At 42.4% G+C, this 19234-nt stretch overlaps 1 protein-coding gene across 2 annotated transcripts in view; it reads right to left on the minus strand.

Annotated features, from left to right (window-relative positions):
- The window catches only part of dyrk1b (dual-specificity tyrosine-(Y)-phosphorylation regulated kinase 1B), a 58508-nt gene that overhangs the window by 16441 nt on the left and 22833 nt on the right, over nt 1-19234 (minus strand). The window contains exon 1 of one of the 2 annotated variants that reach the window (XM_086310223.1): nt 13031-15066. The exons of the other annotated variant lie outside the window; for it this stretch is intronic. Within the exon in view, the coding sequence (XP_086166349.1) occupies nt 13031-13133 (103 nt within the window). The 5' untranslated portion in view covers nt 13134-15066. Of the gene's footprint in view, nt 1-13030; nt 15067-19234 lie in introns of those variants that run through there. 2 annotated transcript variants of the gene reach the window in all.

Raw genomic sequence — 19234 nt, forward strand, 5'->3', positions numbered from 1 at the left:
TTTACAGCTGCTGCATAGCTAAAGCAACCACCTAACTGGATAATCTGCCACACCCCTAGATTGGTCTTTTCCACACGTAATCAGCCTTTTCTCCTGATTGCATGTGTTACTTCATGGTCAGAGTCCATATTTGGCTGAGACTGTCATTTCTATATATCGACGTTCTTGTTGTTTTAAAGTAGCCTTGAGAAATAGTTCTCCAGCTTTTCTGAAGGTCTTTCTCTGGACACGGTCTCATCTTAGTCCAGTCCTTATACCTGACCATTCCCAGAGTGTTTTGTTTGATACTTAACAGACCTGCATGTAAAAAACCCGAAGCTGGACAGTGTGTGCACATAAAGACAGCTGAGGAAAGAACCATTTTAAATGGTCTCTTCAGCTGTGTGAGCAAAACCGTGATCCCAGGTAAAACACAGTTACAGTGCTGTTTTACATTTTTCAGCAACACAGTAATGTAATGTTTTACTGTATTAAATTTAGTAATCAGATTACAGTTACAATTATGTTGTTACTTGCATTACAGGGTTCTTTGATTATCTGCATGACAAACTCAACTCCAGCTCGTTGCAGGCGTCCACGACTAATGAAGTGCTCAGACTTCTTCCATGTAACAAAGCTGGAGCCCTCCGTGCTCACTGGGAGCTCCAGCGTTGCTGTCTCCACCCTCAGACCTGTGCCTCCACACCATCCTGTCTCGGAGGCCTACAGACGATTCCTCGGACTCGATGGCTTAGTTTGTTCTCTGGCATGCACCAAAAATATTTCTTACCCAATTACTCAGTTAAACATGGGAATACTCGATTGCTGAAACAGTCAATAGCTACAAGCCTAATGTTGTCACTTAAGCCATGTTCGAGGGAAGATCCTCCCTTGCGTGCACATCATGAAATGCTGCACACGTTCTAATGAGCTCTTGAAATGGAGCACAAACGAACATTATCTTCAACATCCTTTGTCCAGTATACCCACTGCACAAACCATCAGTCCATCCAGTCCATGACCACTGCAAACTAGAAGAGGCTTAGAGGAGATCTCTGATGTAATTCCACCCCCACCTCGAACCCATATGTCACTCGTTTTGCACACCTCACCACTGTCCTGCACCACCCTCACAATCTTCTCTGCCACTCCTCATGCAGTACAACAGTTCCTCACACAGACACAGTGAAGCTCCTTCAGACCTCTTCTATAGCTCTGCATTAATATTCCCAATGCAAACATCACATCTGTAGTTCTCAGCATCAAGCCATGCTGCTGCTCACTGATCATCGCCTCTTTTCTTAAAAGCTCCGGACATCATGGTTGTTCATGAAGACTGCCACCTTTTATTTAAATATCTCGCTCTCCAGGATTGTGTTAAGCAATATTTATCCCAAACACCTCCACAGGTATGCAATTTGGACCAATCGCCTTTCCACATTTCATAGCTGCCCTGGCTTCCCCATTTTCTACATTCATCAGCTCCTCTGTCCACTCTGTCCATCTTCTCAGCCCACTTCTGAACTTTTTTGGACTTTTCCATTTCTGTCCTTGGTCACCTGCTACACATCTTTCCCCCTCAATCTCTCTCCCTAATAATAATAAATAATTTCTGCACACCTTTTGCATGTTGCATCAGTCCTTTTGAACAGTTATTGTAGGTGTTGCCAACAGTATGCAAAGTACGTCTGCTTCTCTGGCCAAGCAACAAACAGGTGTTTGGAAGTGCAAACCAAGTGCACTGGTGCCATTTTCATATTCATTTCATTTCTGTTCATCCTTCTAGTTATGCATTTAAGGCTCAGACCCAGAGCAACAATTCAATTCATACAAACACCCGATCAGAACAATAGATCTATCAGGACGTTGTGTCTTGTGTCTGACTCCGTGAGCCTCATAGAAAGGTCAGGTAAAAATACATTTGCTGAGCGACCCTTTTATTTAAATATCACAGTTTAAGTGTCTTCAGCTCGGCCATGAACCTACTCAACATAGCACAGTAAGTCAACTAGCTACCAAAACAGGACGTGTGACTTATAATACTCCCGGTCCTTTTACATAATTAATGACGGTTTTAGAATAAACAGGGAGTGGCCCAGCTGCTGACCATGTTTCTTCCTCCAGTTAAGTCACAAGAATGAGATGAGTGATAAAGGTTGCTCTTCTTACTATTCTCAGGATGAGAGACGCAATAAGAAGCGCTCCAACATGTCTCCCTTCTGCCAGCTGGCAAATACCAAAACCAAAATAGAAAAGTGTTATTTAGATATGTGGTTAAAAATAAGGCCGCTCACTACGCAGAGTCACTAAAAATGGGATCAAATTAGAAATTCTCGGGTCTTTGCCTCCTTCAGGTGACACGCAACTCCACACGGTGCTCTGTAGATAATCAGGTCGAAACCATTCAAGAATGTTCACATCAGGTCAACGAGAGGCCAAACCAACAGAGATGTAGCTGCTGCCATCCTCTTCAGCACAGGCACGTCTTTTAAATGATACACCTACACCTAAACTAAACTAGAAAAAATCCGTTACATACAGTAGGCATTTTGACCGCGTTGTCAAGCTCTGCCCTGCACTGTCTTCATTATTCAGACAGCACAGCTAACACTGGTCTACTGGCCAGAATCTGACATAGAGTATAAAACATCGGATTTTTACTTAAGAGAATATAATAATACTGATGGTCAAAATCATCCTTTGCTGTGTTTATTTTATTTACTTAAATATAATAATTCGATATTGTTACTTAAGATACAAATGAAAAAAGTACTCGGTACACAAAATGGGATGAAACTAAAATGGAGCAGAAAACTTCAGTGATGTAATCACACCAGCGACAAAAACAGAGGAGCTACCATGAACTCAAACGTTTACAAGTAGGGATGGCACCGGTTCTGACATAAACGGTAGTAACCAGACGTTCTTCTCTGCGTGAGTAGCTTAATGTTGTTCGTGTGTAATTTACGTTGAGTAGGCTAACCACGTTATTACACGTTAGTACATTAATGCAGGTAAGGTGAACTAGCAAACATCATCATAGCTACATGCGGCTGTCTTCTTGTTTGATGGCAGATACTCCCTTCACCCTGGCCAAAAAGGCTAAAATGACCAAAGAAAAAGTGGAAAACAGTTAAACATGAGAGGTTTTGGACAAAGTTTGTGTTTTTTCCATTGTTTAAGCACTGCTTCCTCTAGTAAGCGTGCAGTGATAGGAAGCTACCGCAAGTAAGAAATGGAAATACTGTTTGGGAATGCAACTGGAATTACTTATCTCAATATGGAGCCTGGATCTGTATCCCTCTTTACAAAGTGTAAACTGTGATGCATTAGACACAGTAGGCAGTGCACCAGAAATGATGATAGGTGGCTAGCATATTAGAAGACGATTAAGACTCAACTGAACCTGGTGAAAGCAAAGTTTTAACTCCAAATCACAGGAAGTACTGAGAGCTGACTAGTTTAAGTTTAAGAAACAACATGTTGTTAGTGGAGGTGCCCAGTGTTGATTGGCCCATCCTCTGATGAGAATACAGGTCAGAAAAGCTAAAGCTGCTGATCGTGGGCCTCATGGAAAAGGCCAAACATCAGTTTAGATCATCATGGTAATGGCAAGTGGTTCTTATTTAGTGCTTTTCTACTCTATGTGAGCACTCAAAGCGCTTTACAACAACAATTTGGAAAGCAGCAGTCATGCTTAAAGTCCAGCGTTCACTACATCAAAGTAAAAGAGATTTCATGGCTTCATGGTTCAAGTATATCCACCATATCTATTTCTAATCAGGGCAAGCATGTCAACATGGAAAAACAACTTGCAATTCTAGGCTTGCCCCCACTATCACCTTCCATCCACAATATGAAGAGCTCTTCTGTTCATCGTTTTCTTAATGGCTCAATGAGAACGTAAACGGAGGTGTGCGGCTGGATGAAGGGCCTAGAAAGCTGCGAGTAGCTTCGAAGCTCTGTGCTGAACTGCGTGTGCTTGCTTGTGTGATGAGGTAGAAACAGTGATTCAGTGTGGGACTGTTGTGGTCCAGGTCCTGGCCTGCTTACAAACATGACACTCCTGGAGGGAGAGAGAGAGAATATCTGCCTAGTACTGAGAAACCTGCACAGTCTCTTTAAGAGACTGAGAGGCAGTCACAGCACTTCCTCACTCGGCCCCCCCCTCGCGCCTGTTCTGCCATTGGTTGAAGCGCGTTCTTTCTCTCTCAGCTGATTCGCTGTTGGTATCTAAGGGCTGGCTGGCCAGCACTCTATAAATAAACCCAGTGCTGTCTCAGCAGCCAGGCTACAATACTCATTAGCTACTTCTCTCTCCTCTTCTCCTTCTCCCCTGCTAAGCAAGTAGCTTCCAATAGCAGTCCTGGCTCTCAGCAACACTCTGACATACTCTCCCCTAGCAACTCAACCCACCCTACCAGCCGCTTTCTCCTCCCCCTCTTCTCCTCGTCATCTTTCCTACTTTCTCAAATCTCACTCCCTTCTGTCCTACTTATCCATCCATCATTCATTCATCCCTCACTTTCTCGCTTCACGACTTCAGTGCATCTCAAACAGCCATCTTTTCTATTCCTTTCCTGACTGCTGTTTCAATAATGAGAGAAACAAAGAGGAGTTACCTCAGGCAGCACAGCAACACACACCACAGTCAGAACAAGTTGGTCGTGTAAAGCAAACACTGTTCCCACTACAGCCCAGTGAAGAAAGGCCTCCTCATTATGGCAAACACAAAGACACCACCTTTCACCTTCTAAGGTTTGATACAATAATAGAAAATAACCTGGTCCTCAGCAGGGCTTGTGTTTGTGTGTCTGCACACCTGGCTGCAGTGAACAAAGGCGAGCACATGTGAATCCTGAGGTTTACTCTGAGCTTTGATGCTAAATTTTGTGCTGCTGAAAACAATAAGTTCTTAAGGTGTACATGTTAATAATTCATAATAATTAAATGTTCACCGCCCCAGGTCAGCGGCTCAGTTTCACTGGCCTTAAAAAAACTGTTATTTTTGTATTCAAAAAAAGTTGTATTCATATAATATTTTATTTTATTTCACTTTAAATCTGAAAAGATAACAACACAATGTTTTGAAAAAAGCATCGAAGCAAAACGTTTTGCCTCAAAGATTTTTATAATGAATGTGTTACTCGATGAATTGTGGCGCCTTAAGTCAACGCACAGTTTAACGGTCTAGGTGATGTTAAATGGGCTGGGATTGGCATCATCTGACCAGTTACACTGGTAACTGTATCAGCAGCTGAGTGATTTTACAGTAAACTTCACTCATAGAAACATAATACAGAACGCAGCTAACACAGCTGTGTATGAGGAATGGCACGTACAGGAGTGTAGTGTTCAAAGCGCTGTATGAATGTGTGTTTGAATCGCTTTGGTCAGTAAGACTGGAAAAATAAATAAATAAATAAAGTGTGGCCTATTTAAAGGCAGCAAGAAAGCCTGCAAAAAGGTCACTTGTGTGAATTAACAGACTTCTTAATATTATTACAACTTTATCATTAATCTATGGGAGAATCTGATGGTCCCATTAAATGCATGTTCTAACTTGCACAGCTTAGTTTTTACTCTCTCGGCTGCAGCCCGATGGTGCTGAATGGTTTAAAATGTTCAAATGTTTACAAAAAAACAAATAAAACCAAGGATCCCAGCCTATGATTCAGTAGGTTGTATGATTTCAGTCTCTCACATTATTGTGGAGGAGTTCTGGTCCACTCTTCATACAGCTTTGCTTCAGTTCATTGAAACTGGTGAGCTTTGAATGAGCCATTGCATCACCTTCAGACTGATGGGCAGCAACAGCCGCTTCTCTGAGATCACTGCTGATGTTGATCAGCAAGGACCAGATTATTTTTATGATGTCTTGATGTAAAACCTTTAACATTTTACCATTAATGTGTATACACACATGCCAGCGATCAGAGTAGAGTCAGATCTATTCAACTCTACTGTACGCTGACATGACATCCAACAATAAAACACTACATGTGTTGTACCTGTACACGGAGGACTGACATGCAACTCATGGAACTAGCAGCTCATGTTCTCTTGGTATCCATCATACCACACACAGCTTCATCCTACAGAAACTGGACTTCTGTTTCTCTCTCCACAGACAGGAAGGTGGGCGAGTTAGGGGAATGACATGGAGAAAAGTGACCAGGTGTACTCAAACCTGGGACCCCTTCTCTTGGTTCACACAACACTGGCTGTCAGAGAAGTAACATACCACATGTACTGTTGCTGTATTTAAAGTGTGTTGAGCAAACGGCTCCTTTTTTGTTTGCACTATGACAACCACAAATTTCTTGCTTGTGTAAAAATCTGGTAAATGAACTGCAAATAACGCTTTTCTACTCTGAGCATTTGCTTTAGTCAACTTGCCTCAGACATTCCCACAAAATCCTTTTTCTATGCGAGTGCCTTCCATCTACCATTCACAGACATTCATACTCTGATGGATGCATCAGACAGCAACTTGGATTTAGTATCCTTCCCAAGGATATTTGGGATGCAGACTGGAGCAGCCAGGGATCGAACCACCAACCTTCTGATTAGCAGATGATGTGCTTTACCTCCTGAGCTACAGCCCCCCCCATGTCTGTAGCCATAAGTTCTTTTTTAAGAGTAAGCGCCGCAGCAGCAACAAAGCAAACAAATGTCTGTCTTTTTAAATGTTCAACGGTAACATCAATCCTCTAGTACAAACCTCCGAACTATCAACTGGGCATGGGTTTTGCAGCAGCCCACAAATGCTGCTGTAACATGCCAGCAGATGGCAGACTGTTACACCTACTGTGTGTGCCACTAGCACAACAAGAGTTATGGATTTCAATTCTGTGAATGCTTTACATAAGTGACACAGCTGGTTCCTGAAGTAGTCCTACAGGCACTCCATACACAACAGATAATTACAAAGAAACACAGCTACTGCTCTGAGCAAACAGGTCCATGAAATCCTTGGAATGTTCCACACAGTCGCTCTGCACCTGTTGTTTGGGACAACAGCGCACTGTAGTCAAGAAGCACCAGCATGTAGTGAGTTTGAAAAGGTAGCTGATGACCCGAGATGCATCAGCTGGAACATGAGTGTGTTTGTGAACATTAGACAGAAAAGTGCATGTATGAATGTGACTGGGTCAGTGAGGCTTTCATGAAAGCACCAGTCCAATGATCATTTTTCAATCAAAAGATATTGACAAGAAACTATTTTTCAACAATTTCAAACAAGGAATTTTACACAGAAACCAAAACTATGACGACATCAGTTACCGTATTTTCACGACCATAAGGCGCACTTAAAAGTCTTAGATTTTCTTCAAAAAGTGCGGCGCGCCCTATAGCGCAGTGCGCCCTATGTGTTGTAAGGAGGACGTAGTAGAGAACACCATGAGAACGTTAAAGGGTGAAGTGTGGGCGTTGATCGTATATACCGGGACAATCGCACATACCTGTATAAAAGAACAGGTATGTGCATTATGCAGGACATCGTTGTTTTAACAACCATGAAAATGGCAAAGAGACACGCTTACGAAGCACAGTTTAAACTGAAGGCCATCAGCTACGCGGAGGAACATGGAAATCGAGCAGCGGCGAGAGAATTTAAGATTAACGAATCGATGGTTCGCAAATGGAGGAAGCTGGAAAACAAGCTCCGGCAGGTCAAGAAAACGCAGCTGAGTTTCCGCGGACATAAGGCGAGGTGGCTCGAGTTGGAGGAAAGACTCGAGCGGTGGATCATCGAGCAAAGAGCGAGCGGGAGAAGCATTTCGACGGTCACCATTCGGCTAAAAGCAGTTTCACTAGCTGAAGAGATGAACATTGAACATTTCCAAGGAGGTCCGTCTTGGTGCTTTCGTTTTATGAAACGGTGCCATTTTTCCATCCGGACCAGGACTACGGTAGCGCAGCAACTTCCAGCGGATTATAAGGAAAAGCTGGCCATCTTCCGCTCCTACTGCAGCAAACACATCGGCGACAAAAACATCCAGCCCAGCCACATCACTAACATGGACGAGGTCCCGCTCACTTTTGACATCCCGGTGAGTCACACTGTGGAGAAGAAGGGGACCAGCACGGTAGCGATACGCACAACGGGGTATGAAAAGTCTTCTTTTACTGTTGTGCTTGGCTGCCATGCTAATGGACAGAAACTGCCGCCTATGGTGATTCTTAAGCGAAAGACTTTGCCTAAAGAGAAGTTTCCAGCAGAAATCATCATTAAGGCAAATGAAAAGGGCTGGATGGATGAGGAAATGATGAAAGACTGGCTGAGGGAGGTGTATGTAAGGAGACCAGGTGGTTTTTTCCACGCAGTTTCACTAAGAGTGGAAGGCAGCGCCGGGCGAGTTACGCCACAATTTGCCAATGGATTGTAGATGCTTGGGCTAACATGTCTGCTGGCACTGTTGTTCGAGCTTTCGCAAAAGCCGGCATCGTTTCCGAGGAGCCGCACGGCACGGAAAGTGACTCTGACAGTGAACCTGGCATGTTTGATGGAGATTTAGCGCAGCTGTTCAATTCAGACACAGAGGATGAGGACTTCGATGGGTTTGATTGATGATAAAAATGTGAGTACCAAACTTTGTTTTGCTCCTGCTTTATTTTTAAATATGCACACTTGTATGCTTGTGTGTTGTTGATGATGACGATTACCGGCAATAGAAATGTGAGTAAGGTACCGAATTCAGGTTTGCTCCCGCTTTATTTTTAAATACTCATACGGTACTTGTATGCGCCCTATGATCCAGTGCGCCTTATGTGTGTGTTAAATACAGTAAGGGCACACATAACTGAGACTGCGCCTTTTAGCACAGTGCGCCTTATGGTCGTGAAAATACGGTAAATGAGGATTCAATCTAAAAGGCAGAGCACCCTAGTCTTTCATTTTGGATCCATGTGTTGGATGATGCTTTTTAGCTCCATCTGCAAAAAACATGCAAAACAAAGGAAAACAAATGAAAGAGTATGTTTAGAAAGGATAGTGTTGCACTCCTCTGGTAGTTTTCAGAGACTCTATGAATCAATGTGAATATTAACTGACGGCCCAGCAGTTTAGTAAAGGCACCTGCATGGTTGTCAGTCCTGTGGAGAAAGGACAGACAGCAGGTTGTTTTCTGTCACAAACACACTCTGTGGGCTCCTCTTGCTTTTGCTCTTGTTGGTCCTTCAGCTGGCTGGAGAAGACTGAAGTTCTAACACGCACACAAAGCTGCGTCTACTGCAGCCACACTCTGTCCTTTCCCCACGTCAACTATGCTGTCAATCCCCTGGAATGGCACACTGCACACTCAGAATCTTTCACTCTGTGCAGCCAAATAGCAACACAAAGACACTAACGAGCAACCTTGAACCCTGATTAAGACACTGGACATTAGGTGTGAGCCATATGGCCTCAAAATAAAACCACGAGTTTTCAGGAAAAGTTTGCAACAACTTGTTTTATTGATGCGTGCAGCTTGCATTTACAAGTGCACGTTAATATAACTCATTTTGTAATGAGTTACTGTCACTGATGACACACTGCCAGGTTTGAATCGTGAACCTACTGAAATAAGCAGCAGCAGCATGATAGTGACACAGTCTTAGCTGAATGTAAGCACAAAAGCAGGTTAGATGGATTTCGCCCTGGAAATTTCCAGCAAACGTATTAAATTACTAATTAAGACTTTAATTTAACAATAAAGTAACTTCATCCTTGTAATGCTTCAGTATTGTTACAAAATACACAATCATACATGATACAATAAAAGTGAAAAATCATTTCTAGCTAGGATGTTGTCGTTTTTTTGCTCATGGATTTCCATTTCAGACATGGACATGTTTTAATGGTTTAATGCACATCTGTCAAAAACCCACCAAACCCTTTGATGATAGCATTGTATCTTCTAGATGAGGTAGGTTTCATGTGTGTGTCTGCACCTTGAAGTGTATTAGTGAATGAGTAATTTTAAAAGAGTACGTTAGGCTACAACAAAGAAAAGTGAGCGTATTAGCTAGAGCTTACACTGTGATGCTAAATGTTGTGCTGCTGCAAACAAGATGTTAGATGCTCAGGATGAATGGGAATTGTAATTCAGTGTCCAACATAAGAGCACCAGGTGCTCCAGAGTTCTACTGACCTGCCAAAAGACTTTTCTATTTATATTGGAAAACACAGTTTTATTAATATTTGATTTCATTTAGCTTTAAAACTGAAAAACAATGTTACAAATGCTTTGAAATGTGGTCTAGTACACCCCCATCAGACTCCCCTCTACTACTGCTCTCTTAGCAACGTAGAACTTTAGGTTTTTTGATTTGACCTATTCAGAATACGTTTGGTTAGTTTCTGGTGTGACTTTGCTTGTTGCACTGTCATTTTAATTTGTTTCAATATGGGCTGAATTTCTTTTATTGTTGTAAAGTGGGTGATATTTGCACAGGAAGATTTCAGAGAACTTCCAACACAAACAACAGTTGAGCAGACATCCCAGCCTCAGTAAACATCATGGCCGTGCTGATCGGTTTGACACAGACTAAAGGAAGACGCTTCCACTCCAAGTTTTTAAGCTCATTTTGGCTGTTTTACGTTGTGCCAGTTTTGTAAGCACACATTGTTATTTCATTTATGTGCGTTTGTAGTCTGACCATTCAAACTAACTGCATGCCACATTTAGCTCATTACCCATGTTAATAATCTCACGCACATCAGTGCTTTATGCACGTTGCATTCACGAGTACAGTTGATTAGAATCACCAATGAAGCTAACAGATGTCTGCACTGTGGGAGGAAGCTAAAACACTGTCCTAAACACTAATCACATCTTTTCCAAAAGTCTGCTTATTATTTTGACTTGAGTTCAATTTGTTAACTTTGATCCTCGTCTATGGGCAGTCGTGCCCTCACTTCCAAATGGCCTCTCCGAGTGTTGAGCTTTTCTCTGTAGGACACTGGCCTGTTTGTACCTCTGTATTGTGTGTCAGATATCGCCTGTCATAATACCAGGACACATTTTAGGTGATATAAACATGTCAAAACACAATATAATAGCAAGCAACGGCATCCAGTTACATTTCGTAGCGCACACAACGGCACAAGCTAAGATATTACTGAGAGACAGAAACGTGTCCGTCTCCAGTGAGCATTTAGTCAATCAAAACTGAGCTTCTTGAACAATCTCACAATACTTGGAAAAATATGCAAAAAAGTAACAAACCATGTGACTCAAACACACACTATCGAGTACAGCCTGGCTATGACAGCGTGCAAGGAAGAGATCCTGGCAGCTGCTGATGTGCAAACACAACTCCACCAAGCATCGCTGCAACATTTCAGCTAGCTGCCCTCCATATGACAGGAGGAGCAAACAGCGTGATGATGTAGTTACATGGTGCAAAAGCAGCTCGTTAAATAACTTGACCCAAAATACAGAATCAAAGCCTGAAGATATGTTTTAATTGTAATCTTATTGTGCAGATTCTTGAAGAGTTACAGAGTGAAGTTAGTTATTGTTAAACTAAAATGGCGGGATATACTTTTCCTTTAAAATTTCCTTTGTTGTCAATGTCAGTAGCTGCTGGAAAAGAAGGATGGAAAATGCAGTTTTGTTTGCACTTAAAAATACAGCTGCGCCAAGCTGCAGTTAATAACAAAACATCAGTATTTGTTTTCTATACTGTCAAACATATCACAGCTTTCCTTTAAATGCTGTAATATATATATGTCAGAGATCTCTGTCCAGAAGAGCGCAGACCTAGGAACAGCTAAGATACTGTGCAGGACCCTCAAGCTCCCAGGCTGTGGTAGAGGACCCGAGCTTGAAGGATTGACTGCCCGCAGGGGCGAGTGGGGAATTTTATATATATGTATATAACAACTAAAAGCAGAAATCCAACTACAGGCCAACGTCAGGCAGCTAGCATACATATAACTGCTAGCAGTAGACAGAGATACTTGTGTAGGCTACATTAAAGGCTATACATAGGTTCACTGCACCAGCATAGATCAAGTAGAAGCATTTGCTTTTGTGTGTGTGTGTGTGTGTGTGTGTGTGTGTGTGTGTGTGTGTGTGTGTGTGTGTGTGTGTAATTACACAGTCGCATTTGAACCAGGTAACCTTTCATTGTCATTTGGTTTAACAAAGTCCTAAAGGCACACTAGGTCCAGACTGTCTCACGTGGTGTTGCTCATTACTATTAAAGGTCTGACTAACCAATCTTTGCTAAACATCAGGTATACATGGACTACTGAGCCTAAGAACATCAAGGCCAAACTTTGGCATGTTTAATCTCAACCCAGAGGTAATCCACTGCAAGGACTCTAGATTTACCATCAAACACGTGTGATATAGATGTTGTTCTTACAACAACAACAACAACAACCCACTGAGAGAAACACTGACCTGTGTGAACACATAACTCAAGTCCACTCAGGTGCAGAGTATTTGGCAGGAGTGGAACGGTGGATCAAACACAGGAAACAACAACATGAAACAACTTGCACTTGCTGGTGAATAAAATGTTATAAACTCACTGACTGGAGAAACAGCAATGAGAAGTATTAAGATGCTTTAGCGCTGACCCATCTGAAATCTTCATGCAAGTAGAAGTATTCACTACATCAGCCGGCCCTCTGGTCTAGTCCTCACAGTTGTGTTGCAAGAAGCACAGACAGACCTCAGAGCAATTATAATTCATGCTGACCATGTGCTAGAAAACAAAAGCCATTTGTTGCACTTTCTGAACACTACTAAATAAAAACTGAAAAGTTACGGCCCATCAAAACCATTCTTTTTGTTTATTTGCTTTTTTAAGCCCATCGAAACGCTAACGGTCCGACTGTAGACAGACATGTGGCCACTTTTAGAACGCCGGGGTCACACGCCAGGACCCTGACACAGTCAACGCACAATTTAAAGTCAACACATGCTCCTAACATTGTGTATATATAAATGATCACAAATGACCACACACACAGGTTACTATACTGTGAGTAAAGAAGAGTTTCCACTGTTTTGAAATCAGTGGGATTGTGTATATTCTGGTGTGTACTAACTCTTGTTCTTGCGGAGCAGGGCTGAGGCGATCCAAGGTTCTGACTGGACCATCCTGCAAGTGGGCACAGTCTGGTCTTCCACAGATGATGACGTGACAACCATGGAAATGCTTGGAAATGTCCAACGCAGCAGGGAAACAGTGTCAATCAAAACGCTGTGACAGACGAGCAGAACTCGTGCGGGTCAGGTAACTGTCATCAATCCCAGAGTTTGCTTCAAAAGTTTACATCCAACTAAAAAAGGAATCTTGACGTGGTGGGAAACCAACCAACCAACCAATCAAAAGGCACCGTCTTCTCTGGCTTGTTTTAAAAAAAATGTTTTTTTAAATCTTTTGTGACTGTGGTTTCTAAGGCAACCAAATGGTGTACAGGCAGCTTGTCTCTCGGAAGTAAAAATATAAAGGATGTAATTTCTGTCTTTTGTGGTGTTACACTATATATAGATCTCTCATGGTACATATAGATATATATTCTGTCTCTCTGCAGACATGGGAGTGGAAGGGAAAGAATATTTGGTTAGTCAGGTCAGTTTTTCGTTAGGTTGGTTTTGGCAGTTTCATGCATTCTTTCTGTGCGCTGGAGGCGTATATCACTCCAGGTCGCTGGTGACTGATCTTTCAGGTAGTCAAAAGCAAGTGTTTTATCGAATCTAGTGTCTACTGCGATCACGCGTTGAGGCCAAACGTCCCAGGGATAAAGGCATAGAGTCTCTTTGATACGTTCAGTAAGTCCTGGCCAGAATAAACCAAAAGTAAGTAGCTAGTTCTTCAGCCATTTCAGGAGCAATCCAGAACGGGCTTTGTGTCCGCTGAAGATTTGACTAGTGGAGCACAGGACTGCTAGTTTTGCCAGGTTCCTTAGACTACATGGTCAGTATGGTTCAAGCACATCTTTTATTATTATTATTATGCAGCAGAGTATGTCCAGTTGTTGCTGTTTTTCCAGACTACTTATAAGCCACCTCAACTAGCTGTAAGTGGAACCTGTGCTAACCAGGCTCGCCAAGCATACTGCCAGGTGGACGAGCGAGGTAGGATGATAGATGGGATGGAAGAGAAGGAGATGGAGGGGAGTTGGGTTTCCAGCTGCCTGCTTTTACCCCATCCCTGACACTAAAAATAGCCCCAATTACTGGTGCTTTCTGGGGGACTCGTTGCCAGACAGAGTAGGACAGCACAGAGTGATGTGATCACTCAGACTAATCCAGTGACACAAACAGCCTGCACCGAGAAAGTCACACAGTATATTCAGCCTGAGCCCCACGGAGTCCTGTGCCGTTTCCCTTCAAAGCCTACAGCAAGAGGTGGCTGCCCTCTGTCAGGCTAAAAAGGCGCCCTTTTATTAGCCAAACAATATTAGTATACACTCAGCCTTAACAAGAAGCACTTTTTTGCGCAATCCAGTGCGCCTTGTTGCTTCAGAGGTGTGTAGCTCCACACAAAGTTACTCTAACTGTACTTGAGCATTCGCGAGTCAACGGGACTGCCGGCTGGCGCGAAGTGACGAACCACCAGCACGGGAACACTTCACCTCAGCCGAGGAACTCTTTCAGCTCCGATTCAGAAGCGGAGGAAATATCGAGAGGCAGTATAGCTCCAGCGTCTGTGCGCTGGGGCCGAATGTTCCCCGCGTTAGACAAAAGCCGACGACGGGCCGCGTTACACTCCGAAACACCGGCACAATAACACGGTCCAGGAAGAGGTCGAGTCTCTGAGGTAATTACTCGCTAGTAATATCGCAAACAACGACTGAACTGCAACAAGCCAAAACTTCAGAGTCGCCTCGGAGTAAACAAAAGAAACCAATTCCAGAGTTCCTGAGCTTGCTGCCTTTCGCTTCTTGACGGGCCCACTCGTCAGTCTGCTTCCGCTTTCTTCTCTCGCGCTTACTGTCCTCGTATACTCGTCCTTCTCAGAACGGGAAAAATAGTTTTATTCCTTCAAGGTGGAAACCTTCTCCGGGGCGATTGTGAGTCATATTTTTCGCCCGTTTCCTTCTCCGTTAGACAGAATCTGTGCGCCTCTCCCACACGCTCCCCCACCCTGCGATAGGGACTGTACCATGTGCCGGTGGCAGGGGTCGGGGCTGGTGTGTCTGGCACAGATACACCGAGTACTATTAATACCAGCAGAGCTGCGAACACAGGTTAAACACGTGGCATTGTGGACGTTCCACACAGACTGTCATATCAACTACCAAAAGTATTTCAAATAACTATACGAAACAGCATCAACAAATCAAGTGAGTTAGCGGTACAGCTGCCTTCCCTCTGACAGCAGTAGTCTGCTCCAAGCAAACCTCTCCCGTCCTGTCCATTTATAGTAACAGCGGGATATATATACTGGAAGTTTATACACAGGCATACATGGACAACGTTCACTGAAAATCGAAAAACGATTGAACATTGTATACACGGGACAGCTTTGACGGACGACTGTTTTACATAACATTAGTCCGTGTTAACAGTGTTAAAATGAGTGAAACAGATAATCTCTGTTTTACTTCAAACTACATCAACCTTAGTTTGTTCTCGGTGGACAGCAGCCTGTGAGACCGTAAAAACGAGTAGTTAAATGACAGTTTAATTAATGCGTTATTCGGTTGTCAGAAATGAACCAAATGCCACGTTTATGTTGCTACCGTGTAACACACAAAGGCTCTTTTTGTTCTGGCTTTCAAAATGTTCTAACTTCTCTGTACTCTGGCAGTCGTAGCCTCTACCCTCACTCTGCACGCACACTCTCTGTTGCTACCCGACGCCATGGCAGCTGCAACGCAATTGGCTACATAAAGTCCCATCCCCTGCTGTAATTGGGTAGCAACGGCTCTGTGGGCGGGGCGGTCGGCTTAGTTTCCCTGGGTCTCTTCTGACGGCGCGGTGCGAGGCAGTGGTGACGCGGAAATAGTTTGAAGATGTCAGGTAGAAATGGAAAGAAGGACAGGCAGACCGAAATGGTGGGGGTGGAAATACAGCGGGGGAGAGAAAGGGGCAAAAGGTTCCAATAAGCACATGGTCACTGAGTGACTTTACAGCTGAGAGGTTTGACTTGTCTTTACAAACCAGCCAAAGCTAAAAGTTGTTCCTGTTGCTATCCGAGCATTCTGGCTAAATCAAGCACAATGCTGCCTGGGAACAGCACAGTGTTAGAAACCAGCTGATAGCTCCTTGCTTTAAAATCACCCTCAAACTCAGCTGCCTCAACAAATGTGTCAGTGCTCATCAGTTTTTAGGATTTGTTTTAAATACAGGCTGACTCTCGAACTGGTGTTGAATGAAGTCATATATGGTTTTTAAAACAGTAACAGCCTAACCAGTCCACAATAGCTTTGTGTAATCACCTCCCAGTGCTTCATCATTCTAAATGTAGTGCCCTTTCAAAAGGGCGGAATCTTCTGTCACGTCTACTGGTTACTGTTGGACTTCACATCCTGATTGTTGTATTGGTGTTATATTTCTGTTATTTTGAGATGACTCCGCTTATTAGCTCCAGTATGTAATTCATTTATGGGCAAATGCTGTTGATATAGTCCTATGAAGGGCATGCTACAACAACAGACAGATACTCTAGTTCTGAACACCAAGCTAAATTTCACACCAAATGTATCAGAAAGTCCCCAATTTATGCCTTTGCAATGTTCCTCTGACTGCAGCCATCTCCAAAACACTTGGGGTCCAATTTCCCTCACAATCACATGATGAAAAACAGCAGACCAATCACAGTTAAATTAAGACAGCCTGGCTAAATAATCAAATTTGCATTTTTAAAAAAATCAATGAAAATAAAAGGCATAACAGACAAATGCAAGACAGTGGCAACAGGGTATTACATGAAGATTTATTGCTACAGATGCTCTACTTCAAAAATGACTCATGCCCAGCTAAGGTTGACTGGGCCTGTGTAGGAACCAGTGCAATGTAAAGCATGCTACAAAGGGGAAAGTGCAGGCCCCCAAAGTTCTACAGGAAGACAGTGGTTTGGCGGGTATGATGGTTTTAGTAAATATGATCTAACCTAAAGCAAATTTCTCCTGAACAATGATTAAGCTGATATTTGGGTGCAAATGCCAGAAATCTCACTGGATCTAAAGCTGGAAATAAAAATAAGAAAAGCCCCAAACTAAGCTGTAAAACCAACAGTGAATAAAAGAGGCAGATCAGGATTTATAATAAAGACCGATGAGTAAGGAAGGTTTATACCTTACAGCCAGATGTATCCATAACAATTAAAAAGACAGCTTTTCACTGTCCTACCACAGTGCAGACCTGGACAGCTTATATGTGACCTTCAAAATAAAAGCAACAAAGGTGTATTATAATTTCCATAAAAGTAAAAAGAAACAAACAAACAAAAAAAAACCTCCTGATGAGGAGTTTATCAAAGACTGTGTGACTCAAAGACTGCTAAATAAACCCTGAGCATTAGACAACGTGCCCCTCTTCAGCTGAACCATAACAAAGTGGACAGAGAAGGTGGGAAATCTTCAGTTTTGACTTTCTCCTTGACACTGGACGAGAACTTTCAGATTTGAGACACAGCCCAGTTTCTCATTTTTGTATGTGGGATTACAAAAGTGTTTGATATTACGGATAGGCTGGGGCTGAAATGGATCAAACTGGCAGGTGTTACAACGATGGCTGTCCAAATCTGATAGAAACAAAACATGTTTGAAGCAGGTGCAAGAAAATGAAGCCAGAACTGAAAACAGGTATTTTTGCATTTATCATACACCAGCAGATGTTGTATAGCATAGTGTTGATGTTAAAATCAAAATAGTTAACTTCATTAGGCAAGAGCAATGATCATAGACAGTTTATTGAGCATCTGGTGACATAGGCTACCACACATCTGGTGGCTCAGCCAAAGTGATACAAGAGTTTTGTGAGAAGTAAGGCAAGGACATCCCAGATCTCCCAGATGCAGAGTGGAAGGGCGATGGTGCATTTGCTCAGACCCTGAACCTGACTTTAATGAACTAGTTCAAGCCCAAATCAGAGACGTCTCTCAGGGGATAAGGAGAAAGAACTGAACAAAATGAGAGATGAAGCAACCGAATTACAATTAAAATAGCAGTAACACTTTATATAAAGTTAAAAGTCACATGCACATTTTGTTCATAATTGATTTTAGGAAAACTGATTATATGTTGGTTTTTGCTGTGCTGATTTCACATTTTCATTGGCCAAGGACAAACAGCACTATGACAAAGTTGACGTCAAACTGATGTTACATCTGCTGTCACTAGCAGCACTGCAGGTCATGCACCTCTTAATGCTTGTAACCTGTCATGCTGTGCTGCTACCACTGATTTGAACACGCAACTGTATAATCAGTGCAAAGATCAGAGATTCACAGATTATACAGAAAGATATGCTGCAACAGTTTGAAAATCGGAGATTTTTTGGAAAAAAACAAAACAAGCTGTAAACAGTTTTAGGTGTTTCTCCTGCTGTAGCACTGCTGATGGGAGTTACTGTCTGAGAGGCGACGCCCATTATTCAGTGATGATGTTAACGGCGATGTGCGAAGCAACTAATGACAATTTAATTGTAGCATCTACTCTTACCAGTAGGTGATAAAAATTAATACTGATTATAAACAAGTTTATCTTATTGGTACTCCACAACAGACCTGGGTTTTTATGTGGCCCTTTGGGAGAATGAATTGCACAACCCAGAGCTTATAACAGTTCTACTCTCACGATGCAGTCCGCCACCCTTCAAAACTATCAAAACAAAAACATTTAATACAAATATCTAAACTATGACATTTATATACAACAAGTCTTGACTCACATTTCTTTATATTTATCGTCCAAGGAGCCAGAGTTACTTGTCATTTTTTTTCACAGTGGTCTTAAGCAAAACTTCTTCTACTTTCTGAAGGTCTTTCAGAGTTTTTATTTGGACATTGGCTTCTTTTTCACTTGTTTTTAGTCCAACACTTGTACCTGACCACTTTCAACACTGCATCTTGATATCTGGCCCACGAAACATAAAAAAGTACTTAACAGACAGTTCAGCAAATAACCAGTTTTAATTGTTCTCTTTAGGCAATTTTATAATAGCAGCCTTTTGCAAAAAACTCATCATTTGTTCTCATTCTTTTAGTTGACTCAATTTTAAAAATGCAAATATAGGCATTAAATGGTATTTTTGAAGTAGCAATGTGATTCCCAAAAAGCTATTAGCTGAAAACTATC

The sequence above is a fragment of the Aulonocara sp. 'chitande type north' Nkhata Bay genome, linkage group LG11 (genome assembly GCF_057382095.1).
Source record: "Aulonocara sp. 'chitande type north' Nkhata Bay isolate Kocher_YH1m ecotype deep benthic linkage group LG11, A_spYH_male_GT1.1, whole genome shotgun sequence".
Lineage (NCBI taxonomy): Eukaryota > Metazoa > Chordata > Actinopteri > Cichliformes > Cichlidae > Aulonocara > Aulonocara sp. 'chitande type north' Nkhata Bay.